Source organism: Canis lupus, chromosome 7, assembly GCF_048164855.1.
Source record: "Canis lupus baileyi chromosome 7, mCanLup2.hap1, whole genome shotgun sequence".
Classification (NCBI taxonomy): domain Eukaryota; kingdom Metazoa; phylum Chordata; class Mammalia; order Carnivora; family Canidae; genus Canis; species Canis lupus.
The window spans coordinates 68,510,376-68,526,366 of NC_132844.1; the positions used below are offsets into that span (position 1 = coordinate 68,510,376).

Genomic DNA, 15,991 nt, shown 5'->3' on the forward strand with positions numbered 1-15,991 from the left:
TTCCTACTTACCAGCTGATATTCATCTTATTATGAAGAAAGCAAAGATACATGTTTATAAAGGGAGAATTTTTAACAAAAGTGTGCTAAACTAACTCAAACACCTAAAATTCCTAGCAACAAATGAGAATACAAGCCATGGCCCCAAGGCTGGCTGCAAAGTAAGAAGTGACCAGATGAGATGCTTTACCTGGAAGCTCCTGATTATCGGGGAAGTAATACTCTGTGAACTCAATATGAATGGCAGAGACCTTAGTGGGTAGGTTGTGAAGCTTCCGACTGCAGGAGAGGAGTGTAGATGGCTTCTTACTTGGCTGTCCAGCTGAAGAAACCTACACAACCACACACAAGTTGCTGTTAGTACCCGTACAGCATCTATAATAGAATTTCCTCAATTTCCTCTGAGGTCATATAAAAGCCACTACAATCCTTGCAAAGTCTCTCACAGGAAACAGAGTGCTTTGCACACTTACTGCAGGCATTCTCACACCTGCCTCACATCATCTGCAAGTTTATTTTTCTCAGGGATCCCTGGGTGGCTCAACGGTTCAGCGCCTGCGTTCACATAAGGGCGTGATCCTGGAGTTCCAGGATCAAGTCCCACATCGGGCTCCCTGCATGGAGCCTGCTTCTCCCTCTGACTGTGTCTCTGCCTCTCTCTCTCTCTTTCTCTCTTATCTATCTCATGAATAAATAAAATCTTTTTTTTTTTTTAAGATTGCATTTATTTATTCACAGAGACACAGAGAGAGAGAGGCAAAGACACAGGCAGAGGGAGAAGCAGGCTCCATGCAGGGAGCCCGATGCAGACTCCATCCAGGGTCTCCAGGATCACGCCCTGGGCTGCAGGCGGCACTAAACCACTGAGCCACCAGGGTTGCCCGAATAAAGAAAATCTTAAAAAAAAAAGTGCATTTTTCTCAGGGGAACGGTTATAGTAGGGTATCAGAGGAAACTAGGGGAATTGCAGGTCCTGATCTCAGCAGCCATGCTCAGAAAGAAACAGACCAGTGTTATCAACCCATTCAGAAGTCAAGTAAGCAGTCCCCAAATTCCACAATCTTGTTCACACCTGTTGCCTTCCAAGTGAACTGCTCCACCCCTTTCCAACCATGTCTCCCTGCATTGGGCTTCTCACCTGGTGGATGTCCAAGTCATCCACTCGTATTACCATGCAACTAGAGCGTAAACGATTCCAGGCTGGAGGCCAAAAGGGAGCCTGTCGGCCCTGAGAGGGGCTTCTCTCAAGGGGGTTCTTTCGAGGACTGGAGAGAGAATCTAAATAAAAATAAGAAGGTAGGAAAGAGAATCAGATACATTCAACTCTCATTATTAATAGAATAAGGAAAGTAAAAATCCTAAGATCATCAAGGCTATAATTAGGAAAGACTGATTAATACCATCTAATTTTTGGAAGAAACTAAAAAATTGTATTCTCCTTAAGACCAAGGCCACAGCCTATGGAATAAAGGGGACGACAACCTCTCCTCAACATTGCGGCTAGTTCTAAAGACAGCTAGGACTCTGTAAAGAAAAAAAGTCACTGGGACACCTAGGTGGCTCAATGGTTGAGTGCCTGCTTTCAGCTCAGGTTGTGATGTCAACCAGCAGTTAAGTGTCTGCCTTAGGCTCAGGGCGTGATCCTGGAGAACCAGGATTGAGTCCCTCATCAGGCTCCCTGCAGGGAGCCTGCTTCTCCCTCTGGCTATGTCTCTGCCTCTCTCTGTATCTCTCATGAATAAATAAATAAAATCTTTTTAAAAAAAATAAAAGAAAAAGAAAAGAAGTCACTAACAACTCTCCATGGGATGAGGTTGGGATAATTAGTTAGTCCAGGGCTTTATCTTCACTGGAGAGTCAAAAGTAAATAGCAAAAGGCTAAGCTATGGGAGTCTTCCAGTTCCTTATAACCTACCTGCTTTCTTCTGGAAGGGAGACTCTACTCCCAGATGCCAAGGTGGTTTGAAACCCATCTCCTCATGCCACTTCTCCATTTTACTCTGAAACTCCATCACCAGCTTCTGGGCCCACTGGCCTCGGGTCTCCATGGCCTCACAGTGCCGTACCCAATGTTTGCAGCTGTCACCTATACAACAATAAAGCAATAAGATTTTAGTTCAAGATCATAATCCAACATTCTGATTTTTATCTTCCATTGGTATAGTCCTACTTCAGAATCTGATCCCTCACTCCAATCCAGAGTTCTCTGAGAAAAGTAAAAATCTAGTGAGAACATTCAAGTTCTTCTGGATTCCATATGTGATTTTTCCCTAAGGTTCCGAAAAAGGCCAGCAAACATGCTGTCACCATCTTTGACCATGGACTACTAGAGAGATCTAAAACTAGTGGAAGTAAGGGGCAGAACACGGAATCAAAAGCAACATCTCAAGCACTGCCTCTCCTCCTACTTCTTTCCATCACTGATAAAGAATCATCGATAGCAGACCTACAAGTTTCTTGAAGAGGGCTATTCCCAATACCTCTCTGAGCTGCAATTCCTGGTACCCTCCTGCTGGGCAGACAGGAATGAACCCATGGAATATGTCCTCAATACATAGGTACAAGGGACACACTAGAACTGCTGTCATTCAGGGCTGTCCTACCTGCCCAGTGGAAGGGGTAATAGTCAAATGCCATCTTGCGGAAAGTAAGCTGCATTGCACCACCCGTCAGTCTGTTTGCAGAGACACCTATAAAAGAAAAATAAAGGTGAACAGCAGCAGAAGAAACAAAGAAGCCTAAACACCACTTAAAGTACTTAGGTCCTCTTGAGGATCAGTTCCAAAGCCTGGGGGCGCCTGTCAGTTTAGTGACCAACTCTTGATTTTGGCTCAGGTCATGATCTCAGAGTTGTGAGATAGACCTGCATCTAGCCCTGTGCTGAGCTTGGACCTGCTTAAGATTCTCTCTCAATCCCTCTCCCTCTGCCCTTCCCCACCCCCTCCTCGCTCTCTAAAAAAAAAAAAGCCTAGTTGATACACAAGTGCAACTGCAACTGAAAGGCCATGATGTCAAGGATTTGCAAGGTTGAGGCCCTCCTCTCTTCATCTCTAACAGTCAATGGATAAGACCCAAAAAAAGTATATTCCATTATCTCTGTAAATGGCTGCCAGATTTCCAGAAAGGCAAAAGAAACTGCAAAACTCAGGATTCAGGAATTAGAATCCTAGGTAGCCTACTAATACATTCTAAAACCCTAATTGATTGGTTCCCCCCAAAACTAAAAATGCTAGGAATGCTATTCCTCGGCCCAACACTTGGAGAAGCATAAGCCAAATTCCCCCAAAACAGAACCCATATTATTTACTTTCATATTCTAGCCTCAGAGCTAATTAGATAATCATTCCATACTGTACATACACAGTACCATGAACACTAAAACACTGCACTAACAAGGACACTGTAAATGACACATATAGGATATTGTAGGTAAACTGGAATTTTTAGTGTTAAGTCAAACAATGTATTATGTTTATCTTGAATTTACATTTAATGCTTACTAAATGAATGAACTTTCCCTATTTCTACCTATCTCTCCAACTACACTCTAAGAACTGTTAGTAGAGTAGTTAGAGTAGAAACTTTCTCCTACATATGCATGAACTATATGTCTGAACTATACTGTTCTATACTTCTCTTATTAGGGTGAAGGGAAATACCATGGGATCCTCAAGGGGTAAGCTAATACATTTCTGTCTAATCTAGATTTTACCACCCCAAATTCTGGACTAATCACCATCCTACATTCACATTCCTATTTCTCAATCTTTGTATTTATTATCACTACCTCTAAGCTTGTTTAGACATTTTTTCCCCAATTGCCCCCTCTTCATGAAATTTTCATACCACAGATACACTATGTATCTGCTTATGTACTATATGCTACCTGTGCTTTATACATAAAAAGAATAAGTATGAAGTTTACTCCTTTTATTCAATGCATGGTTATGAAAGATTAAATAATTGTTTTAAATCAAAAGTTAAATTTAAGACTTAAAGCTATTGGGAAGCCTGGGTGGCTCAGCAGTTGAGTGTCTGCCTTCAGCTCAGGGCATGATCCCAGAGTCCCAGTCCTGAGATCGAGTCCCACATCAGGCTCTTTGCATAGAGCCTGCTTCTCCCTCCGCCTGTGTCTCTGCCTCTGTCATGAATAAAAAAATAAAATCTTTAAAAAATATAAATAAATAAATAAATAAAAGTTAAAGCTATTAATATTTAACAACTTTATATGTATATTTGCTGAATAACCTTTAATGAAATTTATATAAATCATAATGTATCAAATTACATATGCAAATCAGAAATACACAACAGCAATATAATCAAATTTTTAATTATTCAAAAGTATTTTTCAGCAAAAAAATGGAAAATTTAAATAAATTTCTTAAAATGAATTTTAATGAACTTTTTAAAGTAAGCTCTATGCCCAATGTGGGGCTTATTCACTACCCCGAGATCAAGGGTTCATGCTCTACCAACTGAGCCAGCCAGGTGCACCTCAGTAAACATAACTTTTAACTTTCACTTATTATGAGAAAAAATCTTTTAGCCTATGTAGCTTCTAGGTATTCATTAAGACTAGGTCATATTTTTTCTTTTCACACTTAATGATTTGCTGAATAACTTGTAGAAATAAATAATAAAATAAAAACTATTTTTATTTCTTTAAGTTCAAATCACAAAAGCACTGAGGCTCAAATATAACACCACCAACAAGGCAGTCAATGGCAACCAACAGGCATTTATGTGCAAGGCCACTCCCACTGCATGATTTTCAAATTAAGCAATCAATAGGGAAAAAGTACTCTATTCACAGCCATCTATTCACCATATCTTGTGCTTCTTCCATGAATTCAATGTCAATGCTCCTCATGTGATAACCAAGAAAACCCAATGAAAGAAATTAAATATAAGGAATAAAATTTTTTCATGCAGGGTTAAGCTTTGGAAGGGCAGAAACCATGTTATAGCTAAGACTATTTTTTGCCCCCACATCTCACCAAAGAACTCATTTTTTAATGTCCAGAATAGGCAAAATTCAAAACAGAAGGGAGATCAGTGGTTGCTTAGAGCTACAAAATGGAAAGTGACAGCTAATGGGTACATGATTTCTTTTAGGAAGGACAAAAATGTTCTTTTTTTTTTTTTTTTTTTTTTTTTACAGATTTTATTTATTTATAGAGACACAGAGAGAGAATGAGAGGCAGAGACACAGGTAGAGGGAGAAGCAGGCTCCATGCAGAGAGCCTGACGCAGGACTCGATCCAGGGTCTCCAGGATCACGCCCCAGGCTGCAGGCGGCGCCAAACCGCTGCGCCACCGGGGCTGCCGGGACAAAAATGTTCTAAAATTAGATTGTAGTGATGATTGCACAACCCCATGAATGTACTAAAAAATGCTGAGTTGTATATTCTAAATGGGTGAATTGTATGCTATGTGAATTCAATCTCAATAAAGATGTTTAAAAGAGCCAATTTTTCTCTGCCGTTGGGTGATAGCATCCTAGTTAAAAATGCATGACTGGGCAGCCCGGGTGGCTCAATGGTTTAGCGCCATCGGCCCAGGGCGTGATCCTGGAGACCCAGGATAGAGTCCCACATGGGTCTCCCTACATGGAGCCTGCTTCTCCTTCTGCCTGTCTCTGCCTCTCTCTCTCTCTCTCTCTCATTCTCTCTCTGTGTCTCTCAAAAATAAATTTTTAAAAAAAATCTTTTAAAAAAATGCATGAGGGATCCCTGGGTGGCGCAGCGGTTTGGCGCCTGCCTTTGGCCCAGGGCGCGATCCTGGAGACCCGGGATCGAGTCCCACGTCGGGCTCCCGGTGCGTGGAGCCTGTTTTCCCTCTGCCTGTGTCTCTGCGCCTCTCTCTCTCTCTGTGACTATCGTAAATAAATAAAAAATTTAAAAAAAAATAAAAATAAAAAAAAAATTAAAAAAATAAAAAAAATGCATGAGTGAGACTACTGGAAGGAGAGGGTTTCACAGCAATGCTCCCCTCATTGGAGTTAGTTAGACCTAAAAGAAGAATAAACTACACAGACTGTGCATATTAAAGTAGGGTGTAGAATTAAAATCAAAATCTAATTATATTTAATTATCAATTACCAACATGGTTAATTATATGCACATAATGATATATGGGACATAAATAATAAGTAGTATCCATAAAAGACTAATTAAAATTCTCCAACGAACTGGTGGGATGAGGACCGTGTGGCCTTAAGAGGGAAAGAAAGTTTTTGGCTCACAGGCCTCATCCTAAGGAAAAAAGATTAAAGAGGCAGATGACACTCTTCCTCATCAACTGAAGGCTGGAGTATACACTGCTCCGTTTTATTTTTAGAGATAATGCTGTCCCACCTCACACTAAGCTGTCCCCGAGGACCCACCCATTTTCTAATAATTTCACTTCCAATACCAAGGGAGAGAGGTAAGAGAGAGGTAGGTTGCTCAAGGACCCAACATCCCAGCCTATGGTGTCCCTTGATGAAAAAGCAGATAGATCTAGCCTTTAACAAGCCTCTAGAGCAGCACTAGAATGTTCTGTGATGATGAAAATCTTATATGGTCTATAGATTGTACTGAACACTTGAAATGTGGCCGTTGCAAGTGAGGAACTGAATTTCTTTTTTAAAGATTTTATTTATTTATTCATGAGAGACACACAGAGAGAGAGAGGCAGATACATAGGCAGAGGGAAAAGCAGGTTCCATGCAGGAAGCCCAATGTGGGACTTGATTCTGGGACTCCAGATCACGCCCCAAGACAAGGCAGACACTCAACCGCTGAGCCACTCAGGCGTCCCAGAACTGAATTTTTTAGTTTATTTAATTCTAATCTTAACAGCCACATGTGGCTATTGGCTACCATACTAGACAGACAGTTCTAGAGCAATGCTATCCAGTAGAAATAGAATGTAAGCCACATAAGTAATTTTAAATTATCTAGTAGCCATACAAAAGTTTTTTAAAAAAGTGAAATTAACTTTAATAATACATACTACTACTTAAATGAATATAATCAATATTTTATCATTTCAAGATATAATATGATAATTATCTATTATATCTTCAAAATCTCATGCATATATTAATTTGCAGCCCATCTCAATTTGGATCAGCCAACAATAATCACATGTGGCTCCATGTTAGATAGAACAATTCCAGAGAATTATAGAGCTCTTGCTGTGCCAGCTAGTTCTCCTTTCCCCTTTTCCCCAAATCCCAGAAGAGTCAAGTTCACAAAAACTTGTTCTGTTTCTTGCTCCTTTAAGAGTCATACACCAAAAAAAAAAAAAAGAGAGAGTCATATACCATACTTTGGTAAGGTAGGTTGGGAGTTATCCCCATACCTAAAAATATCTCATTCAAAAATTCCCTAAATTCCACCAAGTAGAGAAATTTAGTTTAATAAATAAATATATGAGGGCTGCAGGAGAGGCTAATCATTCATATCTTCCTTTGGATTATGGGTCCTGGCCATATGAAGAGGACAGTGCTCAATACCTCTCCATCAAGAAAGAGTATAAAACTTTTTTTTAAGATTTTATTTATTTATTCTAAGAGACACAGAGAGAGCGCCAAATACATAGGCAGAGACAGAAACAGGCTCTCTCCCGGGAGCCCAGTGTGGGACTTGATCCCAGGACTTGGGGATCACACCCTGAGCCAAAGGCAGATGCTCAACCATTGAGCCACCTATGCATCCCAAAAGGATAAAACTCTTAACAATATACTCTTAATAAAGACCTCTGAAAGGATTCAAGATAAAACAAGAGAAAAAACCCAAAGCCTTTGGAGTTACACTTGGAAAAAACAACCAAACAAAATAATAATCGTTTTAGGAAAGAACTTCCAAAATAACTGGTGGCAAACCAGTGAGCAATTTATTTCTTGTAGTCACAAAAGCAATCTATGTTGTCACTGCTTCTTTTAGCTCTCTCAGAGTGGGAGTAGATTGGGACTGAAGTCACTTCAACACCAAGGAATAGCTAAGCAAGAGAGACAATGCTGCCTGAAGCCCCAGAAAGGAAAGGTAAGATCCCCCAAGAAAATAGTATAGGTGTCATTAAGAGGCAGACATAACCTTCAGAAAGGATAAGGCAGCACAAGAAAAAAAATCTACCATATGAGAGCATCTCAAGCCAAAAGGTGGTGCAAAGGGGAGTATAAAGGGACTATAACTTGATGGGATGAGCACCGGGTATTATACTATATGTTGGCAAATTGAATTTAAATAAATAAATAAATAAATAAATAAATAAATAAAATACAGAGTATTAAAGGAACAGGCAGCAAAGGAATAATAATACCGAGTATGTGACTATAATTAGGGTCCCCCAAATTCAGTATATTATTTCAGTTGAGACCGACAACCAATGCAGTAAAGGAGTCAGATATGATTTAACTCAAGTTCACAAATGAAGAAACTCAGAGGTTAAGCAGGAGGTTAGGTGATTTTCCCAAGGTTCGTGAAAGAAAAAAATTAGTCAATTCCTTTCTCACTTTGAATAAACATATATGTGTATGTAATACTAACTGCCCTAATGAATGTAAAAGCATGAAGAGAATACAACATAACCTCTCTGCTTGGGAAGAGGGCATTTACACATAAAAAATATTTAAATTGGGGTCACCTGGGTGGCTCAGTCGGTTGAGCCTCTGCCCTCAGCTCAGGTCATGGTACTGGAGTCCTGGGGTCCTGGGATTGAGCCCTGTGTCAGGATCCCTGCTCAACAGGGAATTACTTCTCCCTCTCCCTGTCCCTTCCTCCTCCCTGTTCATTCTCTCTCTTTCTCTCTCTCTCTGTCTCTCAAATTAATAAATAAAATATTTTTAAAAAATACTTAAATTGGGGCAGTCCCAGTGGCTTAGCGGTTCGGTGCCACCTTCAGCCCAGGGCGTGATCTTGGAGACCCAGGATCGAGTCCCATGTCAGGCTCCCTGCATGGAGCCTGCTTCTCCCTCTGCCTGTGTCTCTGCCTCTCTCTCTGTGTCTCTCACAAATAAATAAATAAAATCTTTAAACAACAACAAAAAAAAAGTAAAAATAAATAAAAAATACTTAAATTGACTCAAAAACCTGAAAATCCTGGTGTTTCCTATACTTGAATTTACTTTCCTACAAGGTTAAACCAGTGTTCAGCATTGCCCAAGACACACTGGGGAGAAAAAAATGTATACACTGCTTGAGGTCTGCCCCTAAAGATTCTAACTTAGTGAAGCCTGGGAGAGTGCTGGCCTCTGTATCTCATTAAGTATTACCAGTGGTCCCACTACACCCTAAAGGCTGTAAGCACTACCTCACACCAACAGACAGAGGTGCCACAAAGACTGAGGCCCAAGGAATGCCTGGAATTAAGGGAAGCCAACTAAATTACTCCACAGCATCTTGCAAAGAGCCTTCCATCCCAAAGCTTTGTCTGGAGCTGAAGGAGCTAACAGACCAGGCAGCCCAGGCTCAGAACCGACAGGGTACCTGGCTCTCGGGACTGGCTATCATCGCAAATGTGCAGATCCAGGCGGGAGATGAGCAGATGGTAGGAAGACTCTTTCACATCAAATTTCTCAAAATACTGGCTGAGGCGACTGCTGCTGCTGTTGCTGCTGCCCTGGCCACCACTGAATGCCTGGGCCCAGGACTGCTGGGCACTGGGAGCAGGTGAGGTGATCTACATGTGACAGAGAAAAACAAGAAGTCCAAACCCAGAGAGGCTCCGCACAGGCTTTCTTAAGCTTTAGCTCAGGCTAAAGAAAGCCACAATTTAGCAATATGCCCCCCTCCTTTTCATAACTATTCACCTGATAGCTCACTTAGGTCTGTCCCACCTAAATAACCCAAACTCCAAAAAGCCTAATTATAATTAGTCTAGTAACTCAAGTCAGAGTACTGTTCTGAGGTTTGAACTGCCCCCAAGCTCTCATCCCCCAGGACTTAGCTGACTGATGCTAAGCCTGTGTAGTGAGGTCCCTCTTTTTTGTGCTCTCATGGCATAGTGTCTACCTATAACACAGCACTTACTACCTCCTATTGTAATAATTTGTGTACAGTCCATATTTTAAGACAGTGAGAGCTCCAAGGACAGGAATAAGAGGCTTATTCTACTTTTCCTTCCCAGTGGCTAGTACTCTATAGTTAATACACTGGAGGTACCCAATGAACAGAATAAATGAATAAATTAGAAGCATAACAAAGCCTATCCAAATGACAAATGCCCCAAATAAAGTATCAACTCCATCTATGTTGGTATGAACATGAATTAGGTCTGGCCTACCATCTCCCTAGCCCCACCAAGGGTATCTATTTTGCCTCTAACCTGTACAGGTTCAGGGGCCAGGCTCTTTCTCTGCTGGGCTGACTTCTCCATGGCCTCACTCAGCGACTCTGCATACTTCATCATAGCTTTGAGCTGTGAGTCAGTTAGCACCCACAGCAGGTCATCCAACAGGAACATCAGCTTGGAGGCTACCACATTGCAATCTTTGGTCTGAAGGAGCCACATAAAACATGGGGTTCAACATCTGGTCTCATTCCAACTCCTCCATGTGATGATTGCCCAGTTAATTCCAGAAATGGCTTTTCAATCCCCAGAACATGAAAGGAAAGCAGCAAACACTATGGAGAGTCAATTTCTTACAAAACTACTAATGTTTTCTGGATTAACAAGAAACAACAGTAGTCAACTGCTAGGTACCTATGTCACAGTCCCTATATATGGGTAAAATTTGTGGTTTCCAAAATTCAGGTGACAAGGAGGTGCAAATGTTCACAGAAATGTTCTGTACAACACTGAATTACAGGTCTGCCCCTTTCGATGGTTATTCCTGGAGCCAATATATTCAAAAAGGAAAGAACACCAACTCCCAGGCTATCTAGGAGAATAAAAGATGGAAGTTTTCATGGAGTCAGAAAACATACTCACTCTTCTCTTGAGGGCTATTTGGATCCTGCCTTGGTTGGTAATAAGCCTTAGTGGAGTGGTAACTGGATCCTGATCACCATTGTCTGTAGCATCTGCCTCAATGCGAAGTGTTTGCCAAGTTATTTCCTTAAATGTTAAAACCTAGAAGGAAAAAAGGTAAAATCCCTTAATTCTATGGAAATTAACCAAGAAGCAGGAAGTCCAAGGGGAAAAGATGAGCAAAGCAGGAACTCCCACCATTCTCAGTTGGGATCCTACCAATAGAATAGAATGGATCAGAGATCCCTGAGAGAAGAAAAGATGTAACAGTAACGCTGGGATTCTTGGGTTCACAGGAATGGGGGACATATCTGAGGAAATCCCCAAAGCAGGAATAATATCCTTTAAAAATGAGTCCCATTTTGAATCTCCCCTTTCTCTCCTCTTGTAATACTAGGGCTGTCACCTCTCCTCGGTGGGGGTCAGTGATGCGGGTGAGGCGGAGGTCACTCTGCTGCCAATTGGGGTTGACACTGTAGCCCTGGAGCTGCCACAATTCAAAAGAAGCGTGGAAGGCCTTGGAGTGAATCTTGACGGTGATAGAATTGACGATGATGAACATCCCTTCCACCACCTTCTCAGCAAAGCCATACTCACTACAACAAATGAGGCAGACCAATGTTCAGAATCAGGTAAGACATGGTACACACTCTTTATAGTGGAAGACATCAGACAAGATTATTAACACTATCTCTCTTTGGGTACTAGGAATTGTGGGTGACTTCTTTATTTCTCTCTTCCTATTTCTACTTAAATTTTTTTAATTTTGAAAATTTTTTGTACTCTTTTTAATTGGATTTTTTGAAGAATGAAATGAAAGAAAAAAAGTTGACCTGGAAATAATCCCCCTTCTGTTAGAAAGAATAAATTGAAAAATATATTTTTAGGAATGCCTGGGTGGCTCAAGAGTTGGGCATCAGCCTTCAGCTCACGGGATCCCAGATCGAGTCCCGCATCAGGCTCCCTGCAGGAAGCCTGCTTCTCCCTCTGCCTAGGTCTCTGCTTCTCTGTGTGACTCTCATGAATAAATAAATAAATCTTAAAATATACACACATATAAATATATCTCCTCCATTATATTCAAAAAATATAAATATATATGTATTTTTAAAGATTTATTTATTTATTTGAGAGAATGAGTGGGAGGGAAAGGGAGAGGGAGAGAGAATATGAAGCAAGACTCTGCTGAGCACAGAGCCTGACTCAGGGCTCCATCCCACAACCGTGAGATCGTGACCTAGCCCAAACCAAGAGTTAGTCACTTAACCGACTGAGCCACCCAAGCATGCTGAAAAATATTCATACAGTCCACAAACTACCTAAATGTGAATGTTGTGTGAGAGGAAAGGAAATGCTAGGTCTCTATAAAATCTTCAAAGACACAAGCATACTCTGCAAAGGTAGTAGAAAGAGGAAAGAACTACAGCTAGGTGAGCAAGAGGTCAAGAACAATCCCAACTAGACCCTGTCTAGTTGACCCTGTCAAATATATCCCAAAGATTATAGCTATACTTCCACAGTGAGAGGTCAGAAATGGTGAGGAGAAGAATGAAGGCCATGTTAAAATCCTTCTGAATGTAGAAAACACAGACATTCCTGACATGTAAATGAAATCAGTTCTCATTACAAGAGAAAAAGAAGGTATGGAAATTATAAACTGGAAAAATACATATATTTGCAATTTATATCACAAAGGACTAACATCTCAAATGTATGAAGAGTTTTAGGAAACTGAAAAGAAAGAGACCTACAGGCCAATAAAAATGGGATAAAATATGGACAGTTCACAGAGAAGTAAGTGCAAATGATATTAAATATAAAAATGTTGGGATCCCTGGGTGGCTCAGCTGTTTGGTCCCTGCCTTCGGCCCAGGGCGTGATCCTGGAGTCCCAGGATCGAGTCCCACATTGGGCTCCCTGCATGAAGCCTGCTTCTCCCTCTGCCTCTGCCTCTCTCTCTCTCTCTCTCTTTGTGTCTCTCATGAATAAATAAATAAAATCTTTTAAAATATATATATATATATAAATGTTCTACCTCATTTATAAATCAAAACTAGACTGAGACACACTTAATTTATAATAAAGGTGACAGAGCAGTTGGGAAAACATGGTCTTTCAATAACAGGGCATGGTCAATTTGAAGATGCCGACAGGGAAAAAATAATATTGACTCCTATCTTACACCAAAAAAGAAAAATAATCAGTTTTAAGACTGATTGTATCTAAATGTGAAAGGTCAAACAATAAAACTTTTAGAAGAAAACAAAGGAGAATATCTTCATACCTAGGACAAGAAAAGAGCCCTTAAATAAGATACAAAAAGAGCTAATCCATAAAGAGAAAAAATAGGTATACTGTACTACATTAGAATTAATCATTTCTGGGGATCCCTGGGTGGCGCAGGGGATCCCTGGGTGGCGCAGCGGTTTGGCGCCTGCCTTTGGCCCAGGGCGTGATCCTGGAGACCCGGGATCGAATCCCACATCGGGCTTCTGGTGCATGGAGCCTGCTTCTCCCTCTGCCTATGTCTCTGCCTCTCTCTCTTTCTCTCTCTGTGACTATCATAAATAAATAAAAATTAAAAAAAAAAGAATTAATCATTTCTGTTAAAAAAAACACATTAAGAATGATATTGGTGATCCACATCACTCATCCTCAGTGAAGCAAATGAAAACCACAATGAGATATCGTCTGGCATCTGTCAGAATGGCTAGTATCAAAACACCAAGAAACAAGTGTTGGTGAAGATATGGAAAAAAGGGAACTTCTATGCACTGTTGGTGGGAATAGCAATTTGGTGCAGCCACTGTGGAAAATAGTATGGAGGTTCCTCAAAAAACTAAAAATAGAAGTATCATACGATCCAGTAATTCTACTTCTGGATATTTACTTAAGAAAAATGAAAACACTAATTTAAGAACACATCTGCACCCCTATGTTTATGGCAGCATTATTTACAGTAGCCAAGATATGGAAGCAACCCAGGGGTCTATCGACAAATGCATGGATAAATATATGTATGTATATATAAAAATGTATATATGTGTTTATATATAAATGTATATATGTATATATGTATTTATATATAAACACACACATATATATAATGAAATATTACTCAGCTATAAAAAGAATGAAATCTTGCCATTTGTGATAACATGGTTGAACCTAGAAGGTATTATGTTAAGTAAAACAAGTCAGACAAAGAAAGACAAATACCATTTCACTTAGATTGGAATTTTAAAAAACAAAATAAAACCAAACTCATATATAGAGAACAAACTGGTGGTTGCCAGAGGGAAGGGGTAGGAGAAATGGGCAAAATAGGTGAAGTGATGAAGAGGTACATACTTCAAGTAATAAATCAGGATAAAAAGTACAACATAGGGAATATAGTCAATAATACTGTAATAATATATGGTAGCTACACTTATCATGATGAGCATTACATAATGCGTAGAACTGTCAAATCACTATATTGTACATCTGAAACCAATAAAAACATTGTATATTAACTGTACTTCAATTAAAAAGAAAAAAAGGAAACACCACCAGGGATGAGCAGGTACAGAGAAAAATCCATGTGAGAAAATGCTGATGAGTCAGGTCTACAAGCCAAGGAGAGAGGCCTCAGGACCTGCTGACACCTTGATATTGGATTTCGAGCCCTAGAACTGTGAAAAAATTTTAATTTTAATTATTTTGGTGGCCCTTCTGTGGTATTATGTCATGGAGTTATAGCAAACCAATACAAATGGATACAGAGTTCCAATTTCAGAAGATGAAAAAAGCTCTAGGGATTTGCTGCAGGGTGTGAATACAGTTAACACTACTGAACGGTATGCTTAAAAATGGTTAAGATGGTAAATTTTATATTGTGTTTCTTAGCACAATTTTTAAAAATTGTTAAAAAGACATGAAATAAAGGGGCGCCTGGGTGGTGCAGTTAAGTTTCTGATTCTTGGGCAGCCCCGGTGGTGCAGCGGTTTAGTGCTGCCTGCAGCCCAGGGCGTGATCCTGGAGACTCTGGATCGAGTCCCACATCGGGCTCTCTGTATGATGCCTGCTTCTCCCTCTGTCTCTGCCTCTCTCTCTGTTTCTATGAATAAATAAATAAAATCTTTAAAAAAAAAAAAAAGTTTCTGATTCTTAGTTTCGGTTGGGTGGTGATCTAAGAGATGTGATACTGGGCCCCATGTCAGGCTCTTATGCTCAGTGCAGAGTCGGCTTGAGATTCTCTCCCTCTCTCTCCACTCCTCCCACTTGTTCTCTCTCTCTCTCTCTCTCTCTAAAATAAATAAATAAATAAATCTTTTAAAAAGACATGAAATACAGAGGAGACAATTTACAATAATTATAATAGAGCAATTTAAAAGGGACAACAGGTGGCGCACCTGGGTGGCTCAGTGGGTTAAACATCTGCCCTCGGCTCAAGTCATAAACCTAGGGTCCTGGGATAGAGCCCCATGTCAAGCAACCTGCTCATTGGGGAGTTTGCTTCTTCCCCTCCCTCTGCCCCACCCCATCAATTGTGTGTGCTTTCTCTCTCTCTCTCTCTAATAAATAAATAAAATCTTTTTTTAAAAAAGTAAAAAATAAAATAAAAGGGATAGCAGGTGTGCCTGGCTTGCTCAGTCAGTGGAGCACACAACTCTTAATCTCGGGGATTGTGGGTTTGAGCCCCATGTTGGGTGTGGAGATTACTTAAAAATAATATATTTTTTAAAAATACAATGAAATAAATAAATAATAAAAATAAAAGGGACAGTGGTAATGTATAGTGATGGATGTTGACTAGACTTATCCTGGTGGTCATTTTGCAATATATACAAATATCAAATCATTTTGCTGTACACCTGAAACTAATATCATGTTATATGTCAGTTATACCTCAATAAAAAAGAGAAGACAAAAGGAGCGACTCCAGGATATATAAAGCACTTCTACAAATTAATAAGAAAAAGACAAACCACCCAAAAGATAAATAGGAAAAATACTTATATCAATATTTTATTAAACAAGATATTCAAAAT

General features: G+C 40.0%; 1 protein-coding gene across 5 annotated transcripts in view; it reads right to left on the minus strand.

The window, feature by feature from the left end:
- The window catches only part of BLTP3A (bridge-like lipid transfer protein family member 3A), a 60,183-nt gene that overhangs the window by 13,762 nt on the left and 30,430 nt on the right, over positions 1-15,991 (minus strand). For all 5 annotated transcript variants that reach the window (XM_072833364.1, XM_072833362.1, XM_072833363.1 and 2 more), the window contains 8 exons: positions 11,365-11,554; positions 10,920-11,060; positions 10,314-10,484; positions 9,476-9,668; positions 2,603-2,689; positions 1,915-2,085; positions 1,138-1,277; positions 190-331 (listed from right to left, as the gene is read on the minus strand). In XM_072833364.1, coding sequence (XP_072689465.1) covers positions 190-331; positions 1,138-1,277; positions 1,915-2,085; positions 2,603-2,689; positions 9,476-9,668; positions 10,314-10,484; positions 10,920-11,060; positions 11,365-11,554 — 1,235 coding nt within the window. The remainder of the gene's footprint in view (positions 1-189; positions 332-1,137; positions 1,278-1,914; positions 2,086-2,602; positions 2,690-9,475; positions 9,669-10,313; positions 10,485-10,919; positions 11,061-11,364; positions 11,555-15,991) is intronic.